The following is a 21,151-nucleotide window of genomic DNA, read 5'->3' as shown; positions in this document are numbered from 1 at the left end:
TTATTCCTCTGATATCATTTCCAGTGACTAATATTAATATTACTATAACAGATGTAAGAAAACTATGTAGAGATCACAGAATCTTCCAGGCAAAGGAGATTGGTATGTGCCAAAATCTACCTCAAAAATAAAATAAAATCTATCAAAGCAAGAGTTCAATCCCAGGGTCTTCAAAGTATTCAGAAGAGCCTTCCACAGGAGTAACTGAAAACACATCTTGTGCTCAAAACGTCATCGAATGGAACGAGTCCTGAAGCCCATTCAGCCTATGGCAATATCTGAAGAACAATATGGATGTTTGGAAAAGTTAAAAAACAAGAAAGCTACAGAATTTTCCCCACCAAATTCCCCTAGAAAAAGATAAGAAAAACAAAGGGGAAAAAACCCAAAACAGTAATTTGGAAAACCCTCCATTTAAAAAGTACTTATAAAGAGGTCCAGAGAAGGCTCGAAAGGTAAATAAATCCCTTGCCTTGAAATCCGAGTTCAGTTTCAGGAACCCATGTAAAAGGAGAGAACTGGTACTGGGAGGATCTCCTCCCAATCTCTGCATGTGCACCCTGCTACGTGCACACATAGATCATACAAAAACACATACCATACATGTCCTACACACATACCATACACACACCCCACATAAATATCATGCACACACAAGTGGCCTCAATGCAGTATTCACATACCATACAAACACCACATACTCACACACAACATGCACACACCATATGCATATAAACACACCATACAGACACACACAAGCACACACATCATGCACATACACACATCATACACACATACCATACACAGACACACACATCACACACAAACACATACAAACACACACATAATGCGCAAATGCAGACATACATACACATCATGAACATGCAGACACACAATTTCATATACAGCATAAACATAGATTATTTACATACACACACACCATACATAGACATACATATTCACATGTAGCATGTAAACATATACGTACACATACATGCACACACAGAGAGAGAATAAAATGAAATAAAGCAACCAAGTCCTTACATAAAGGAGTTCTACCACAAGATCGTTACATGGCAGGAACAACACATCGCCTTGGTTAATTCTCATGACAACCCTAAAAAGTCAGCACTACCATGTCAATCTACAGCTTAGAAAATGAAGACCGAGGGCTTGTGTCTTCCAAGACCACTGCTGCAAGTGTTTTCTGCCTTGTTCCTGACTTCACAAGTACCTGGAAGGTGTAATGAAAGAATTACTGTGCCTATGGGTGTTGCTCATTCATGAAGGACTTACTTAGCTAACCTTCATGAGGACTTGTGTTCAAGTCCCAGAACTGCAAAATTGAAGGAAGAGCTGGGAATATGGTTCAGTGTGAGGAGTGGCTATTCAAGCATAAGCACCTGAGTTTGATCCCTAGAATGAATACACACTGAACAAAAACAGTCATGGTGTCTGTCAGTCCCAGATCTGTAGTCCCATAAGAAGGAAGGCAACTCCTCGAGCCTCGTCACCCAGCAATCAATCCTGGCTTAGCTGCTGAGTACTGGGTCAGGGGGAGGTGTGCCTGGAAATGATTTGAAAGGGAGCTGGATAGAGTGCTCAGCAGGCTAAAGGCACATACTTCTGAAGCCTGATGACCAGAGCTCAATTCCCAGACCCCATCAAGGGGGATTAGCAGAGAGCTGACTCTGAATTTGTGTTCTGACTACCACAGTGTCAAAGCATGCACACGTAGGCAGAACAAATAAATAATTTTTAAAAGGTGGATAGTCCCTAAGGAATGACACTCAAAGTTCTTCTCTGGTCTGCACACACATGCATCTCCACACAATTGTGAGCCATGCATGAATGTCTGTGTGTGCCTGCACATGCTCACACATGCGCAGGCACACACAGAGACACAGGTACCGCATGCACGGACACCAAAAGGAAACTGTCAAAGACTATTTCTAATGAAATGTTGCTAATGAAATGAGAATCCTAAGTAGTAAACTCATCTCTCTGGGGCTGTAACCTTCACGTCAAATAAACACTAAAACACTTGGGACCCACCGCAGCCTCAAGACCCCGGAGCCTCAGTGCAAATGCTTCTTGCTCTAATTTTTGTTTGTTTGTTTGTTTGTTTTTTCTGTTGCCAGTGGCTAGCTAATTCAGCTGAATTTTCCTTGGGAGCAGCAGAACAGTAATTTCATCGTGAGGTTATCATCAGAAGCATCCTTCACAGCAACTTCACTCCAGTTCACACTTCCTCTGAATATGGCTCCAAGAACTGTCCCAGCACCAAAGCCACAATGAACACTAAAACACTAACCTTATTTATTAGATGTCTTCAGAAAAAGCACAGCGATTGTTACTGTAACTACTTATATGATTCGTGTACAGAAAATGGGTCTTGCATGAAAAGTGTAAGAAAGGGGAAAAGTATGTCTTCTAAGGTGACTTTGCCTAACTTAAGGCAGATTTGGAAATTATTTTCTCTTCTGTGATATAAACAGTTATAACTGTACTTATCCTGTGGGACTGTGTCGAGAAGACAGTATAAAACACTCCTGCAAGAAGGTAAGGAGAGGGGGGCAGAGGGATGGCTCCCTGGTTGAGATCATTGGCTCTTCTTCCAGAGGACCCATGTTCATTTCCCAGCACTCACATGACAGCTCACAACTGCAGGTACTCGGGTCCAGGGTATTCCATGGGCACTGCATGCAACCATGTGTAGGCATATGACCCATGTGCATAAACACAATTTTAAAAATTTAAAGAGAAGTCTGATGGTGTGAACAAACAGACTATTTAACAGTTGTCTAAGTAGTTTGCCCTTCGACCCTTACTAACTAAGGTCACCAGAAAGACTGTGGCTCAGCTAGTAGAGTGCCTGGTCAGCCTGCACTCTCGTTTCAGTTCCCATCAAATGGGTAGGGTGTGATGCTGCACACCCACTATCTCAGCACAGGTCAGTCAGGTCAAAAGGATCAGAGATTCAAGACCATCCTCCATTATGAGGTTTGAGGCCAACCTGAGATGCATGGGGGGTGGGGGGGATCAAAAGCAAAACAAAAGGAACAACATAAACGTCAGACTCCCCACTTCAAATCGTTCAAGGCTGCCTACTTCCAGGAACCAACTGCAGTCCTCAGAGGGGACAACGTCTCTACCCTTGAGTGCTCCTGCATCAGATCCCAGAACCCTGCTCTTCTGAAAGACACTGTGCCTGCCATGCCCCTAGTACATTAACCTCCAGCGCACAGGCTGATACATGCTCTGCCTTCTATCCTGGAGAAACTGCTTGCTCACTGAAACCTACCCTAATGGAATCCCTGAATCAAGATGGGTTAGACGGAAGCTCTAGCTGGAGAGCCTACCATATTACCACAAGAAAAGGTTATCAATAGTGTTCCTACTAAATGTAAGTGAGGCCATTCAGAGTAAGAGCATTCCGATTAGAGTCTATGTCTATTTCAGTGCCGATATAAGGAAAATGTGTAAAAGTAGTTTCTGAATTAACAAATATCAACTATGTTCAGATAGAGATTATATATGATATATATGACTCTCAGCATATATAACCCTAACCCTAACCCCTTACTCCTAACCCTAAACCCTAGCTCCTAAACCTAACCCTGTGACATAGATATTTTTTAACATTACAGGAGAAGCTGGGAAGGTAGCACAGCCTATGAAGTGCTTGCTGTGTGTGCATGAAGTCCTGATTTGAATGGCAGCACCCAGATCAAAAGCAAGTCGTGGCAGCACACTTGTAATCTCTGCCCTGGAGAGAAAAACAAACAGATCCCTAGGGCTCACTGGCCAGCAAGCCTAGCCTAACTGGGGAGCCCCAGGTCCCAGAGAGACCCTGAGTAGAAAGACAAGATGTCTCCCAAGCAAAGACATTTAAAGTTGACCTCTGGTTCACACATGCATATGCACACATGTGCATGCACACCCACACTCTCACTCATAAATTAAAAAGTTTTACAAAGACTGTAAGAAAATATAAATATTAGAATTGGCGACCTAGTTGCTTGTATTAGAAAAGTTTATTTTTTCCACTATAAGCTTGTTATACATGATATTAGATAAACGTTTTAAAAAGAATGTATGAATGAATGACTGAGCGAATAAAACTTAACAGTGGGGACTGTCTTCTCTAGCCCTCTAGCTGGCTGGCCTGTGCCAAGGAGGCAGTGTTTGAGTTGAAGGTTGAACTGTAATTGAGATGTCAAACCCAAGGCATTACAAGGCTAGTCAGTAAACAAAACTGGATGTTAACCTGTCAAGTAAGAAACTGAAACTTAAAACAATTTCTCCATCTCTGCTGGTGCAGGTTTTAGGAAAACATGTCTCTTCCTTTAAGTTCACAGAACAAACACAGGAACAATGGGCAAGCTCTTAGGGAAGACATCACTTCTGTAGCTCAGAGGCACTAGGGGAGAAGCAAACACAGATTTGCTCCAGGTCTATGGCATTTTACACCCAGGTGGAATTTCACAAGAGGACTCTGTCTCTACCTACAGGAGGAATGAGGCCATTTACCCTCACCCACCCATACCTGCTTCACATGTTGCCAAGACCAAAGCCAGAGCAGAGTTGGTGTTTTCTCCAGGGAGACTGCAAAGCAGGCTCCTGCAGACAGAAGTATGTAAACTGTTACAAAGGCAATGTGGAGAAAGCTACAAGGAACTTACTAAGAAGTTCATGGCATGCTTGCTCACTCTCCTGTGATGTCAGCTAAGGCTGTGCAGTGTTTTGACACTTTAAAAAGTGTTGGCTTTGAAGAGGTGGCTCAGCACCTAGTAGTCCTTTCAGCATGCTAGCTCAAATCTCTGTATCCATTGTCAGTCAAGCAGTTCACAACTGCCTGTATGTAACAACTCCAGCTTCAGGGGGCCCAAGCCCTCTTCTGGCCCTACCAACACAAGCAGACACAGAGAAAGACAAACACACACACACACACACACACACACACACACACACACACACGAATAAAATAAAAAACTTATAACGCGTTTTATACTATTGATTATAGTAAAAATGTCACGGGAGCAACATTAATGACCACAAGGAAGGGTGAGATTTTATACGGTTGTAATAAATGTTACAGAAATACACTGACCAGAGCATACTAAACAGCAGAACTAGCAAGTGAAACAGTAATATGGGCACTGTTTACCCACTGTTGTCAACGGCAACAATATTAAAGAAATAACTAGAAATGTACACACAAACCTACGGGTTATTTTTGGTTTCTCCAGACAGGGTATCTCTGTATTTTGTCCTGGAACTCACTTTGTAGACCAGGCTAGCCTAGAACTCACAGAGATCTGTTTGCCTCTCTGACTCTGCTGGGATTGAAGGTGAGTGACACCACACCCAGCTCATACAAAAAAAAAAAAAAGTTGTTCCTTTTTAAATTTCCCAAATTTTTAATTTTTTGATGAATATATCATTAGAAATATTTGTGTACTTATAAGTGATTCCAGAAAAAAGAAAAAAAAACCTGTAAAGTGCCTTAAGTTCCCTCAGAGTCTTTGGTATCTGCACCTTAGTCCCTCATTTTACTAAGCGATTTTCATAGTGTTGAGGAGCAGAATCAAGGGAATGCCTCTTAGCCAATGTCTTAGTTTCCTGTTCAAGCCCAACCCTTCTGTTTATTCAGCAGGGTACCCCTTGCTTACCTCTCCAGACCATGCAGCCCCAAGCTTGTCCTCCTCCTAGGCGCCCACTTGCTCCCAGGTGGCCAGGAAGAAGTGGGTAGTGGGGAAGCTGGACCCGGTCAGCAGGAAGCCTGTGCACAGGTAGCAAGCAGCCAGACTCAGCACAGCCCAGGAGGTGTCCTCCATACAAGATCCAGCCACTGCTGTGACTAGAGTGGATGTCAGCCAGGAATGGGGCGATGGCTGGGAAGTCAGTAGGAAAATCATCAATGACATATTAAGTCTCCCTGGGTAAGTCCTGGGTGGAGATGATGCCATTGGTGCCCACCTACAATAAGACCACAGGGCGGTGAGACAGTTCAGCAGGTAAGGGCACTCTGCTGTCGAACCTGATGACTTGAGTTTTAGGACCCGACAGAGGGTGGGATAAAAAAAAAAAAAAAAAAAAAAAAAAAAAAAAAAAAAAAAAAAAAAAACTGGTTGTTCTCTGCTCTGCATGAGGTAGCACATGAATCCCTCCCCACATAAACATTTTTAAAGGGCAAAACGGTGGGGTGGTCGCTCAAACTGGTGGTGGGCAACCACCAGTCGAATTCACCCCACTCCCTCAAGAAGTTCTACTCCCTCAAGAAGACTCCCTCCTCTTTGCAGGTTGAGACACATCCAGGGTAACAAACTCAACTTTGGCGACAGTGCTCAAGTGCACTGCGACCCACAGGTGCGGCCACTCTTGAACCCGCTCATCTTTCTCCACCACTGCACACCTTGGGCGCCGTGTCCTTAATTAGATTGCTATGCCTGCGTGCACAGCCTCCCACCGCCCCAACACAAACCGCACTAGCAGATTCAACTTCATCTTCCTGCCTGGGAAGTCGAAGTAGAGGGGGACGGTTCCAACTCTCCCTTGAAATGATCCTTATTCCTCCACAGTAGGGATCAAGAAGCTGCAGCGCCACCGCTAAGCCCGGTCCCCAGCGGCGATGACAGTTAAACATTGAGGTTAGTTGCTCCACACCCTGGGAAGAAACTACAACCCCACACCAAGCCACGCACCTCTGGGAGCTGGACTTATATAGAGGTTGCTGAACTGGTCACCATAGAAGCGTAGAGGTACTGCTAGCTTCACAGCCGGGGAGCTTTCAACGTCGCCCTCCCGTGGCAGCGGATCTCCCCACAACTCCCCATAAGGAAAGAGCTCCACAGGACACAGAGCCCCGGCTCGTGACAGCAGCACGAGCACCAGGAGCAGCGATAGGCGGTGATGGCGCCTGGCTGTGGGGTCCCAAGACATGCTCATTCCTCCCTGTCTCTGCCCTCCACACCTCGAGTTTCTGCAGGCCACTGTGCCCGCCAGATGCCCACTCGGACCTTTGGTCCGCAATTCGGGCCCAAAAACCGCGCTGATTGGCTACAGCTCTCAGCCACTGACCAATCAGAGACTCTGAGAAAGTATGCCAGCGGCCACTACAACTGGTTCTCATTAGGTTTCCTAAGACTGTTCTAGTTTGGTGGAGCAGCCAGCCCGGGAAGGTGAGACTGTTGGCCAGATCTGGTCTGGGCTGTCCCAAGTACTCCTGGGCTACCCACGACTCTCCAGTATGGGTAATGATGCTGCAGCAGGTGACCTCCTGGGCTGGAGGGACACTCGGTGCGTGGGCAGCTGTAGGCTGTAAGCGACTGTGCGCTCTAGCTTGGCAGAGCGAGGGAGGGTAATAAGATTACACACTGGAGTTTTCTCCCTGCCCTGGCGTCCCAGGTACCCCTCTCGCAAGAGGCCAGGCCATCTGATAAAGATTCAAAGAAGCTTTGTCTCTATCCCGGGACTGCTCCGCCCCACCCACATTTCCTGCTGAGAAGCTTGCCTTTGTGAAAGGCTGACTCCCAAGTTCTATCCCCAATCACTGGCTAACCTTTGGGAGGACACTGCCACCCTCTGAATTGTCCTCCCCAGGTGTTTACTTCCCTGGGGCAAACCACCCCAGCGCAGACTGTGAATCCCACTTTGTGTGACACCATTCAATTGGAGCCTGGAGTGAAGCTGCCGGGCGCCAGGGCGGGACAACTGAGTGTTTTCTCCCAAAGTGAAGGAACTGCCCTAGCAGGAGGCCACAGAGTCCATAACCCCAGCTGCCCTGTAGGGCTGGAAACCTCACAACCTGTGAGGTGCACCTGTGTTGGGGAACCCCCTCAACCATAAACATCCCCTCTGCTCTAAGCCTCGGGAGCTGGATGAGATTTTATTACCATTTTATTATCAGGAGCGTGAAATTTCCCACGTATAGCCAATTTTCTCTCAGCTAGGCCCACCCGCCACGGGCTCCTTAGAAGCAAAGGTAGTTTTTAAAAAAGCCTTAGACATACTTTAAAGGACTCCCAAAACCAGCTTTCTCGTTGTGTTTTTCCCAGCCATGTAATTCTTAATTATTTATATATTATTTAATATATTTCTTTAATATTTGGCTCCAAGGGGCCAAATACTAAAATCCTTGAAGATACCAGACTGACAGACTCCTAATCAACACAACAGAAAAGGCCCAGAGCAGTTTGTCCCTGCAAGCTGGAGAGAGCTGTTTTCTCCCTCAGAAAACAAACTGAAGCTTGCACTTTTTTTGCCTCATTTGCCCCCCTGTGACCAAGTATTTACATTTTGCTGAGGACAAAATGGTGTCTCAGAGGCAGGAGGCCATTTGACTTGTCCAAATTATTTACTCTTATTTACTCTTAGTTATTTATTTAACCTTATTTACTCTTCCACCCACCTTACATTCTGCCTCTGGCTCAACATTTCTCCTCTGGCTCAGCATCCCTCCATTCAGCATAACAATAGCTCTAACATTGACTGGAGGTCTAGCCTACAAATTAGAGGCAAACCAAAATCAAAGATGGAATCCCCACAGCTTGATTTCCTAGTGTTCTCTTTCTTGTATAAATGCCCATCCTCCCATGCACTCCTACTCTCCAACAACCCACCCCTGCCAACCTGAGAAGGGTAGGCTAGCTTGTGAATTCTGACCAACAGAATGGGGCCATAGTGATCAGAATTCACTTCAATGGCCTTTCTGTCTTGCCAGTCAACACCATATCTCCACTGGTTCTGAGGAAGCTATATACTGCCTTAGGAGGGCAACACATAGTAAAGAACTCCAGAGAGCCTCTGGTCACCAGCCAGCAAGAACCAAACTCTGCCAAGAGATCTGTAAATGAGCTTCCGGAGTCTTGAGATAGCACCACAACCATGGTTGACTTTGGTTGCAGCCATGTGATAGACCCTTGAAGCAAGGGCCTCATTTAAGCCATAACACATTCTTAATTCATAATGACCCTGAGAAGTACTAAATATGTGTTGTCTTAAGGCATTTCATTTGAGAGGAGTTGCTGGACATCAATAGATAACCAAATCAGGAGAACACTCTCCTAAGGAAACTAAACTTGAGGAGTATTTTTTTTTTTTGGTTTGTTTGTTTGTTTGTTTTATAAGTGATTACTGTCACGTGACTGGTATATGTCAAAGCTTATCTTTAAACCCAGTTTTGTCTTGTCTCTAGACTTCTACCTTCAACTGCAAATTGTCCTGACTCAATGGCATTTTTACTTTGCAACGTAACTTAGGTTAGATTCACCTCTGGCTATGTTACCAGCTATCAAATGCCACCTCCTACATTTCATGATGCAGAATAACTCAAACACTAGTCCCGTTCCCTGTGGTGGGTAAATTTTTCCACCAGTCTACAAATGACCCTTTGTATCCCTCAAGGCATGAAGCAATAGTCTTCAGAATGCTTTCCTGGACAACAACTTGATTTAGAAGCCTCTTGCTCAGCACATACCCCACGTTTACTTACCAAGGTGGAATGTCTTCCCACATCTCTCTTGTGATCCAATTAGACACCTTCAGTATGTTTTGGGAGAAGAAAAGTTGTTTTATTCTGAGCCTGTCAAATGCCTAGAAATTCGAGGAGTATTTGTTGAGTGAGTAAAGCCAAGCAAGCCGTCCTGGGACTAGGACCCAGTTTTGCTGGCCCAGAACAGTGGTCTTTCTCACTGTCCACCCCACCTTTTCTACTAATGGGACCTAATTTGTAATCCTCTTTACCAGGCTGCTTAGCAACCCACCCACTACTGTACTCCAGTTTTCATCAGTCTCTCATTCATTTGGCAACATTCCTGCAAGCTTACCCAGGTGGGTAAGCTATGAGGGCTTTCATGACCTAGTCCTCGACCTCACCGGCCCATGATCACAATTAGGTTTGGAAACTGAAGCATAAGTACAAGGCTCTAACATACCATGTAGTCACCAGCAAAACAGGAAAACTGACTTTGAAAGTAAAGATAGTACTGGATTTGATTCCTACATAATCTGAGGATCAAGAAGTGAATCCAGCAGAGAGATGGCAGAAGTGAATGGTCTTGTGTCCCTGAATTACAGCTGTGCTTAAACAGACATTCTTTGGAGTTTCTACATTTATTTTTAAATGACTCCATGGCACCAAAAGAGAGGCTTCTCCTTTAATATGTCACTTTGTGTCTTTGGGAAAAGGCAATTTCTGTCATAGCTGTTCCACTAATCAGAGGGAAGAGCTGCTTCTCTGGTACCTATAGCTCCGTTTGCAAGGATAGAATTTCTGTGAGCTGCCCAGCTGGCTGAAGAGGTAGAGGCCCCTTTCAAGCTCAGATTATAAGGGGCTACAGAAGCGTTTAGTCCTCTTGGATTGGGTCCTTACGGTGACTGACACCATTTGAGAACTGAGATTATTTTATCTCCCTCAAGATAGGGACTGAACCAGACACCATGATTCCCAATAGATCTCACGTGACTCTCCACACATTCCTGTTATGAATACTGTGACCTCAAGAATGATGATACGTCCTGTTATTTTGCTTAGGAAAATGAAAGCACATCTGTTTCTCTGTGTGCAGATAGATGCAAGTTCTCAAGAGCACATTCTATGCATAGGTGGGGGAGCATGCTCCATGGTGAGTCAGATGAGCATGCTCAATGGTTAGTCAGTCGAGCATGCTCCAAGGGTAGCCCAGAAGTGTAAGCTCCTTGGATCATCAGACAAGCATGCACCATGCAAAGTCAGAGGAGCACACTCTCTGTGTAGACCAGCTCTTGTAGTACTCAGGGACTCTTTGCATAACTTTGCTATCCAACTATATTCCAAGGTTGGTGTGATGGCCTGTGAAAAAATAGAATAGGGCAAATTAGCACGTCTTCTCAGACTGAGGCTCACCTGGAATTATGTTGTGCCTAAGAAATACCACGCGCAAGATAGTATTTGATGAGATGTACGGTGTATAATGACTGTGAGTCTTGCAGTCTTGTCATCTGTGTTACTGAGCATGTAGGTTTCCTATAAGTTTAAATACAGAGATGGTATGGGGGGGAGGGGGGAGATTCTTTCCCAACAGCCTTCCTCTTCTTTTCTTTGGACTCAAAAGCTTCATACTGTTCAGATTCTAAGTGCAGCAAAGCTAGGAATGGTGGCCCCCATTCTGACAGACAACTAAAATTGGTCCTGCAGTCATGATTACAGTTGCTACCTCTTCCATTGCAGAACACATGCCCTGGATTTCTGAAACTGTGTGTTAGGGCTTTTCCTATGCACCCCTAGGACAGCATTGAGTTGTTAATTAGGTGCAGCTGAAGGGGCTGGAGACTGCTCAGCAGTTAAAAGAATTTGCTGCTCTCATGGAGCCCCTGAGTTTGGTACTGAGCACCTACTTCATGCAACTCAGGACTGTCTCATACTCTAGGGAATGTGGAAACCAGAGACATGCAGAAACACATACCTACACGTAGTTAAAAATCATAATAAAAGTAGGCCCTAAAGGCATTAACAATAACAGAATGGAACAAGATGCTTTAATAAGACTTACTGAAAAAGACCTATGCATTATTTATTTCTGGAAGTTTGGGGGCTGCAGGTAGTTGGCCATGAATAACTAAGGCAATAAAATACAAACCCATGGATAAAGGGTGATGCCTGAATGCCTTTTCTCATTCCTACAAGTGTCTCCTGTGTCTTCTACCATTCCCTTTCTATTGGCCTTTCTCCTAATCCCTAACTATACCCCAGTCAAGCCATTAATGTTTTTCTCTACTTCCTACTACATTGATTTCCTTCCTCTGCATTTTTAGAGTCTCCTCTGAGAAGGAATTTACACTAGCCAGCTGCCTTCCTTTACAATACAGGGAAATGGACTGTTCCATTTCCACCAATAGATGGCTCAGATCGAGACCAGCTATGAAATCATATGACAAAATTCTCTATGCAATTTCCAGCCTTTTACCTTTAGACCTCTTTGGTATTTCTCGCCCTTCTGGAGTCTCTTTCTAGAAATTCTCTGCCCGGCTCTCCTCTCTGGTCATCTCCTTATATTCTTCCTTAAGGTCTTTGTTTTATGCCTCTGCTCTAAAAGCATGTCATTTCTGAGACCTGATTCTCTTTCTGCTCCATGCCATCCTGGAGTGTCCGGACTCTTCTAATGGCCCCTGCTCACAGCTAGAGTCTCAGACCCAGCCCTGAGCCTTTGGCTTTTAAACTCATATCGAGCCTTTTGCTGAGTTCCCCTGAGACTCCACATCAAGAACTAGAAGAATTTCTAAATTCCATGTTTCTTCTAAAGGCATGTATTGTTACCATTAGCCTGCTGCAGGTCCTCATTGTATCTCACTTGCTCCCTATGGTAGAAGAAATGGTAGCTTAACTTATTCATTGTTTATTCCCAGTTTCCCATGCCAAGACCTTTTATACAAGGAGAATTACTGCTTGCTTAGCTTTTACAGCCAAAGGTGGCCATTGGAGATGGTATGTACCTGACTTGCAGAAATCTACTGAGGCTGTTGGTCTCTGGAAGGGCCTTTATGATGGATGATAAAGTAACTGTTGGCTTATATGCCACTCTTGTATCATTAAACACAATTGCAAGGTCCTGTGCTCAACCAATCATCTTCTTATGGCAGAATGGCCTCTAGGAGAGCAAAGCATGACAAAGCCAAACTGCAGAGAGCAGAGTACCTGAATCAGTCACTGCCCTCCTGTCACCACCCCTTCACTGTGAGAGAAAACACACCGCTGCAGGCGTAAGATTTTCTTACGTGTAGGCATTCCTATGCCTTATTAATACACTCTACACTTACCTCTGCACTGTCCATAAAATTTAAACAAATCTATGGTATATCTCTGTCTGACATGCTTGGGTGGAGCTTCCCCACCTTCCTGGAAAGCTAATGCTGTTCTGTATCTCCTCTGATATATCCTGTTCTTTCCAGCCTTACATCATCAGAATACTGAACTGTTTCTCTCCAGTACCCCATCTGCAAAAACAGCTGGATCCTGGTATACCTCAACGGATGCTGCTCCTTGCCTTTCCCACCTGCAGATGTTCCAAAGAACCTGCTCTTTCTGCATGCCTAATACTTGGGCATATGTTTCTCAGCCTTTCATCTAAACTCTCCAGTATTCTAGTTAGGTCTGTCGTTTCCAAGGCTCCAGGGTTTGAACTGTAGTTTCATGTCATGGTATATCTTTGACCCACTCTGTCTGTCTCAGTCTCTGTGCTCTCGTATCTACCTTATGTAGTCACTTAAGAATGCTTGTTTCTCTGATCACAGGAAAAGAGATAGCTTTACAAATGTATTCCTGGCTGGCTTTGCATAGTCATTGGAATGTGGTCAGCGATGCATAGTATCTCTTTATTTTATTTTTCACAGCACAGACCTGCTACACAGGGATGTTCAGTAAACCCTTGCTGACATGAATAGGAAAAAATACTTCTAGAATGGCTTTCCTAACTCCCACACTTTCTCCTGTATAATCCACTCCCTGATTCTTTGCATTCTTGCTACATTCTTGATTGTTACTAGGAATACATGAGACTTGAGTTAAAAAACAAGGAAAAACAAGAAGCAAACCCACACACAAATTATACTTAAGTATATTATATCAGTCTCTATGTCCTCCACACAGAAGTCTTCCCCTCCCCAGACTCTGTTTCCCTTAGGTTCTACTTTTCATTTCCTTTAAGACTTTCCCAGCTGCCCTAACACAGAGTTCTGTAAATAAATGCTGGTGTACTTCTGATGATGCAGAAAGAGCTCATGGCTGCCCAAATATAACATCAGTGTGAGCCGTCTCCACTGGGTAGTGAAAGCAGCCATGTTTCCAGTTGTCTTTGGCTTTCTTTGTGCTGTTTGCCCAGATATGCTGTGCTTTTCCCCAAATCAAATTGCCTGTTATTGTTACATGTGACCTGCTGGCCACCAGCACTTCCTCTAGAACTTGGTACTTGAGCCAGAACGATGTTCCTGAAGTCAATGATAGCAATAGCAAGCCTTAACTGAGCCATCTATAACGTACAGGGCTCGGCCTGGGCACTCTTTCCACTGTTTTGTTTATCCGGTAATCGTGCCTCATTTTCAGATACAGAAACGGAGTGTAGAGGGATTACCTGCCTTAACCAAGAACCCACTCAGCAAGAGTGAAAACCAAACTTCAAGCCCACGCTATCTGACCTCTGACCTCCCTCAAAACATGGGCAACAGCTGAACCTCTAATTCTGCCAGCCAGTTCTTGTGTTCCAGATTTTCATGAAGCTAGAATTATGTGTGCTCAACTGGACATACCTCATAAAATTAGAGGACTTTAAATATCTGAATTCTTTAGACTGAAAAAAATATGACACCATGCCCTTTAAAAGCTTGCAGTCTAGATTTCTTGATGGTGTTCTCATAATTTATTAAAAATTTATTACACAATAGACATTGCAATGGATTCGCAATCTTCATAACATCGTATGAGATAAGAAAATTGAGATTTTAAAATTTTAAGTGGCTTACTCGTGCTCCAACAGATAACAGTAGCTAAATGAAAATCTGAATGGCCCGAAAAGCAGCCTCACCCATAAATATATCTATGCTTCAGTAATCCAGCAGCAGGAACAGGGGTTGTAAGCCATCCAGAATTATGGCAAAGTTCTCAGAATTCTTCTGAGAATGAGCATCACACATTATACCACAACATAAAATACTAAACGAAGAGTGGGTTCCACTGAGATGGTATCGTTTACTGGTAGTAGAATGTCTTGTCACACACTGCATGTCTCTTCCTACTGAAGTACTATTGTCAAGATTATCCTGGGCAGTAGTGAGTTCTCACTTTCTCAGTGATGGAAAAGGGGGCTATATTCTAAGGCTGCTTTTCTTCTTTGTTTTGGTCATTTTGTTGGCTACTTTTAGCTGTCATTTTTACACAATCCAGAATCACCTGGGAAGAGAGTCTTACTTAGGAATTGTTTCGATCATGTTGGACTATAGGCACGTTTTGGTGGTTGTGGTGGTGGTGGTGGTAGATATCTTTAATTTTTTTTTTAATCTCAGCACCCAACGACTATGTTACTCTTGGTACCAATTTTTGTTCTAGTCTTATTTGTCTTACTGTCATTACATATCCTGGCAAGAATCAACTTAGGGAACAAGGGATTATGGTGGCTTGAATGAGAGTGGCTGCCAAAGGTTCATATGTTTGAATACTTAGTAAGAAGTCCTAGCTCACTATGGGCAGCAGCAATCCCTAGGTTGGGCCCTGAACTATATATAGAAGTGAAAAAAGTTTCTAAGTAACTATCCGTGCAGATATGCTCTCTTTACTCTTGACTGTGAATATTCGTCAGCCATCTGCCTCAAATTCCTGCAATTCCTATGATTTTCCTGAAATAATGGATTGTTACCTGAAATTATAAGTCAAATAAACTCTGTGTTTGTCACTATTCTATTGCTATGAGGAGATACCATGACTAAAGCAACTCTTGTAAAAGAAAACATTTAATTGGGGGCTTGCTTACAGTTTTAGAAAATCAGTACACGTTATATTGGCCAGAAGCAAGTAAGAAGGTGCTGGGGCAGTATCTGAGAGCTGTACATCCTAATATATCCCAGAATGATACACTGGACTTTTAAACCTCGAAACCCACTCCTACAATAACATGCCTCCTCCAATAAGGCCATACCTATTCCCAAAGGCCACACCTCCTAATCATTCTCAAATAATTCAACTCCCTGATGACTGAGTATTCAAACATATAAGCCTATTGGGGTTCATATACAAAAGAATGTAAATGACTAAACTAAATACTACACCAAGGACTGTGGAGAACCAACCCACACATTGGACATTCTGTGCATGTGATGGCTTGTACTGGGTAGGATTTCTCCTAAAAGAAAGAAACACACAATGTAAAACTATAAAATTATAGGATACCTCAAACTGTGCTTTCCTCTTTGTGAAACATTAATAGACTTTAAAAATTCGGTTTTTACAAAAATCACGAGCAACAGAATACTGAGGCAGCCACATGCCCCTCCCTCTATAAGAGGTCTGAAATGGCACTGTTGTTTTTTCCTGATCTTTGAGAAGAAACAATCAGACAATTTCAGTTGGGTTCTATTGAAAAGCCCTCATTAGGATCTAGAGGTGAGGTGGTCCATTCAGATATTTCGATGTTCAGAAGCCTACCTCCAAGAAGAAAACCAGACCAACCAACTTAGCCTCAACACAACCCTTTTCTTCTGGTCAACTTTAAATAGTGGGAGGGAAAAATAAAACAATAAAAGCCTAAAGCATAATAAGGTTATGAGGAGGTAAAGAGCTACTCTACTGATAAAAAACTCCACAAAGGTCTGCTGAGGTTATCCAAAGCTAGAACTGAAGCATATAGATTCACTGAATCCCAGACAGTTATATAACACAAGTGTCATGTATTTTACACGCTGCAGGACCCCTAAGAATTGCACCCTAAGCACCATCAACTGTGTCCTGTGTATTGAGGACTTACACATTCTGTTTAAGTAGTTTCTGACTACATGTGTTCTCTACTGTGTGGTGATATTTTGGTACTATCCCTCTAGGACCTTGCCCATCCTACAGGCTTGCCTTCTCTTGGGCATGCTTGAGGTTTTAGGCACAGTCAAAACAATAGGCCATTTCTTTCCATTCTCCCTCTGTATTGTTAAGTCAGCAGAAGATAAAGCAACTTGGATTGCACTAAAGGTACCTTGGCTGAATTATAATTATTTTGTTAGGTTTTCCGTTTTTAATTTTGATCGCATTTTTGTGTGTATGTATGTATATACATGTATGGGTGCAGAGGTCAGAGGCCAACTTGTGGGTGGTAGGTCCTTCTACCATATGTGATACAGGTATTGAATTCAAGTCATCAAGCTTTGTGGCAAAAGCCTTTTGCTGAGCCTTTATGCTGGTTCTCAATTTTTATAATAGTTCTTCATGAGGAAAATGGACTTGACAAACAGATATTATATTGAAGACTATTATTACTGTTGGCGAACTTTCCCATATTGATGTAAAAGGGTAAAAAAACCCTTCTAAACATTAATGATTGAACAAGGTGAGCTTTCAACTAAATGGGTGGCTCCTCAGCTAGGCTTTGAGAAATTAGAAATCTACAGAAATAGCCAAGCCCAGGAGTTTAATGTAGGCCTTGTTCTGTCTGAGAACAGAATTTCGACTAGATGTTGACCCTTCACACCATTGTGTTGAACATTGAGCGTCCTATTTCCCCAGTCCATCCCTCTCCTGTATTCTGCTGAAATCTGTGGCACTGCTCTGTGTAAGACGATGCGAGTCCGGGATAAGGCATACCCTATCATTGGATGAGAAGGAAGGGCAAGTGGGGAAATGTCTAGGAAGGAGGGAGGAGAAGGAGAGGTGAGGAAAATCAAGATGGAGACAACAGAGCAGGATGATTTAGGTCCAGGTGGATAGTTTTCCAAAGCATTGTTTAAATTTGGCTTATGAGAAAGGAACAGATTTGTTTGGTTCACATGGTATAAAAGAAATCAGTATGTTTACTTCCCTTTGACTCACTCTTTTTTGTGAGCTACATCTTAAAAGGACAAAGTTTTGCATTTTGCCATATATTCATAAGTGTATGTTCATCCAAATTACTGGCAGTATTTCATTATTTTTGCCTAAGAAGATGTTGTCTGATTCCTGGCAGCTGTAGTGACTGGTGTTTGCAGGATTCTGGGATTCGGACTGCAGGCCTCATGATCGCACAGCAAGTTCTTTCAACCTGGGAAGTATCTGTCTAATCACCAGAGCTATAGTTTATAAGGAGGCAAATATAGATTTAAACATGGACACTAAGGGAGGAGAAACACACATGAAAGAATGACAGGCATGAGAGAAGGGGAGGCAGATGTGGGGAGTTGAGCTGTGTAAAGCAAAGACAGAGTGAGCTGTGGCCAAGAGCAGATAATTAGAAAAACTTTTAATTAATCAATTAATTAATTAACTCATTAACGTATTCTGTGTCCATATGTCTATATATGTTAGTGTGTGTATATGGAGACCAGAGGACAAATGAGTGGGGAGGTCTTCCTCCTACCCCATGGATTGCAGTGATAGAATTTGGATCCTCATAGGTGATGACAAGTTCATTTACCCCCTTTTAAAAGTGACAATTTTTATTTTTATTTTTTTGTGTGCGTGTGTATGGCAGGATTTGTATGTGTGAATGTTGTAGAAATTGTTTAATCCTCACACAGGGTTTCTCCCCTGCCTCTGACTACTTAGTTCCTAGATAAAAGACACCCACAAGCTTTATATTTACATTAATCAGCAAAGGAGCTGGGCAGATATGGATCCTCTTGCTGTTATGTCTGTTTCACAGCCAATAATCCCATTATAAAATTAAATTTCCTATGTCTGGGCTTCTCCTAACACCAATTAGCCAACCTACCTGACCCATGGAGGCTTCCTCCTCCCTTCACATTCTTTTCCCCTCATGGTTCTTCTCTGATGCCAGAAGTCCTGGAATGCTAAACCCTGTCTCTGTGTCTTCTGCCCAGCTGTTGACTTTTGGCATCTTTATTCACTTATCAAAAATAATTTGGGGAAAAGATCACATCTCATCACTTGGGTCTACTTGTGGACTCTTGTCTCTGGTACAATCAGGCCTTGGGGGTCTGCAGTTAGCATTACAATGCAGAGCAACAGAGCAAACCACAAAACAAGGAGGTCAGGGGCATCTGGTGGGAGTCAGCTTTCAGTGTAGGTCTCAGGTTACATCAGGCTTGGCCACACAAGAACTTTTACCCTAAGGTTTTTTTTTTTTTTTTTTTTTGGTTTTTTTTTTTTGGAGCTGGGGACCGAACCCAGGGCCTTGCGCTTCCTAGGTAAGCGCTCTACCACTGAGCTAAATCCCCAGCACAAGAACCTTTACCCATTGAGCTATCTTATTGGCTCATGAAAAACCTTTTGCAGGCTCCTTTGGCCTGGTGGCTCTGCATATGTGAGCTCGCATGTGTGGAGGCCAGAGGACAACCTTGGGGTTTACTCTTCAGGTGCCATCAATAGGACAGGTCGACTTGGCCATCTGGCTAGGGAGGATATGGAGTCTCTGTCTCCCCAGCACAAGTGTGTGCCACCAAACCAGGTTGCTTTATTGTTGTTGTTATTTTAATTTGCTTCTTATGTTTGGACTCAAGTTTATTATCTGAGTTTCTGGCCCCATGGCTTTCTATGTGTGCAGGAGAGGACAAAAAATGTCTGTGATAGATGCGTGTATTGTATATGATTGTTCTTGAGTCTAGCATAAAACTGAACAGAATGTTCCTTTCTGGCTTAGTCTTGTTTGATCACACTCAAGGTTTAAGAGGAACTTCTTTGTTTTTTTTTAAATTTTTTATCAGGTATACTTTTTATTTACATTTCCATGTTATTCCCCTTCCCGGTTTCCTGTCCATTCGCTCTCCCACCCTTCCAAGAGGGTCTTCTTGCAGGTTTAATTATAGGACATGGGTTATATAATTCTCTAAACTTCATGATTCTTACATCTAAGACTACTAAGTGTGTACTTTGTTTCATTTTTTCCCTTTTGGCACAATCTCAATTATGTAGCTGAAATGTGGAATAAATTACTAATACTAAAATCATTAAGTGTTCTTAAGTTCACTAGGGCACAGGCCAAGAGATTGGAAAAGACTGGATCTGATGCAAATACTGAGACTTTTCTATTGCCTGTGCTGGCCCGAAGGTAGGCAGCAAATCCACAGAGGGCAGCATTTCTCTGGCTATTCAGGACCACAGGTCACTCTGTCTGCTTAGCCATTCTCTACGGATTTCATTTGACACTATTTTAGTCTACTGTAGTGAAATGACAGGAAGCGACTGCTCCTAGCTTGTCAGCTGCAGGGCATGCAAGGATGGTTTGGTCACTCCCAGCACACTGAGATACCGAGGAGGCACACTTCCTTAAGCAGAGGACTCTGGTGACTCTTACTGACAAGTAAGCTGCAAACCTGAGGACGTGGCCTTCATGATCATTCTCTCGTGAGAAAGTAACTTTGTTTATAGGTTAATTAGACAACAGCACATCTAACAGATCAAAGAGTTGGACTGCTGACAAGTTTCTCAGTTTGCAAAGAGGTTTGCATCACTTCAATCCAAGATACTCTATTGGTATGGAAGCAGCAGCTGGTGAGAACTATAAATTGTGGGAAACTTTTATCCTGCTTTGCCTTTAAAAGAAGTTGAAACTGAATAAACTGTGCATTGGCTGACTGGGCTGTGAATCCCCCATATCCAGGTTAATGCAAACCTCACTTGAGACCTCAATGTACTAGACTGTAGCATTGAATCCATTTTTCTGCTTTGGCTCCATAGTTAGTCATGGAACTGCTCAAGAGTTCTCTGAATGAAACACACACGTGCCCAGATGTGCGCATGCACATGCACACGCACACGCACACGCACGCACACACACACACACACACACACACACACACACAAACACACACTCACTCACACTCACGCCCCTGCACGCACATCAGTTAATTTTGATACGCCTCGAGTAAGCCCAATGGCTGGACATTTCTAATCCTCCTGACATCTAGCATACATTTCCCTCTGGTATCCCAGGAGGGAACTATGTTTAAATCTGTGTTTTATCTTTGTTGCTCTGTTACCTTCTGGGAAAGTCTCCACTTTCCCTATAGGGTCGTATTCCCTTCCACCTATATTGTAGGCTGCTTTCTCTCTTGCAGCTCTTAAATCTGATCCTTCTAAATATGGATCATGGTGATTCTCTTCATTCTCCCCTCTCTCAATCCCTTGCCCTGTCTTTCTGTCTTTCTACCCAGCCATTGCTTATATGGCAACTCTTTATTTTCAATTAAAGGACTCCAGGAGCCTCAGGCCTGGAAGTGTGGTTTCTTGGGGAGCCAAAATAAGACAATGCTCAACACCAGATGTTGACCCTTTACACATACATTCTAGATATTAAATTAAGCAACGTTCTTTAAGAATATTGGAATTTGATCCTCAGTACTAGGGCGGGTAAACATAAAGAAGGAAATGGCAGACATTTTGACTGTGGCCTCGGTTCATATGTTGCTGGATAGAACTTAGTCACATGCACACTCTTAATTTGATAGTCACCTAGGAAATATAATTCACAGTTCCCAACTCTGTACC

At 43.2% G+C, this 21,151-nt stretch overlaps 1 protein-coding gene and 1 pseudogene across 1 annotated transcript in view; both read right to left on the bottom strand.

Annotated features, from left to right (window-relative positions):
- LOC148005539 (uncharacterized) overlaps window positions 1-6,804 on the bottom strand; it is an 83,697-nt gene extending 76,893 nt beyond the window's left edge. The window contains exons 1-2 of the mRNA XM_087551563.1: window positions 6,708-6,804; window positions 5,676-5,982 (exon numbers count right to left, since the gene is read on the bottom strand). Of these exons, the coding sequence (XP_087407689.1) occupies window positions 5,676-5,688 (13 nt within the window). The 5' untranslated portion in view covers window positions 5,689-5,982; window positions 6,708-6,804. The remainder of the gene's footprint in view (window positions 1-5,675; window positions 5,983-6,707) is intronic.
- LOC148005534 (polyubiquitin-C-like) overlaps window positions 1-21,151 on the bottom strand; it is a 1,830,776-nt pseudogene that overhangs the window by 1,506,456 nt on the left and 303,169 nt on the right.

This window comes from Rattus norvegicus, chromosome 5, assembly GCF_021556685.1.
Source record: "Rattus norvegicus strain SHRSP/BbbUtx chromosome 5, alternate assembly SHRSP_T2T, whole genome shotgun sequence".
Classification (NCBI taxonomy): Eukaryota; Metazoa; Chordata; class Mammalia; order Rodentia; family Muridae; genus Rattus; species Rattus norvegicus.
The sequence above is the reverse complement of the archived record's forward strand: the minus strand, read 5'-3'. Positions and strand labels throughout refer to the sequence as shown.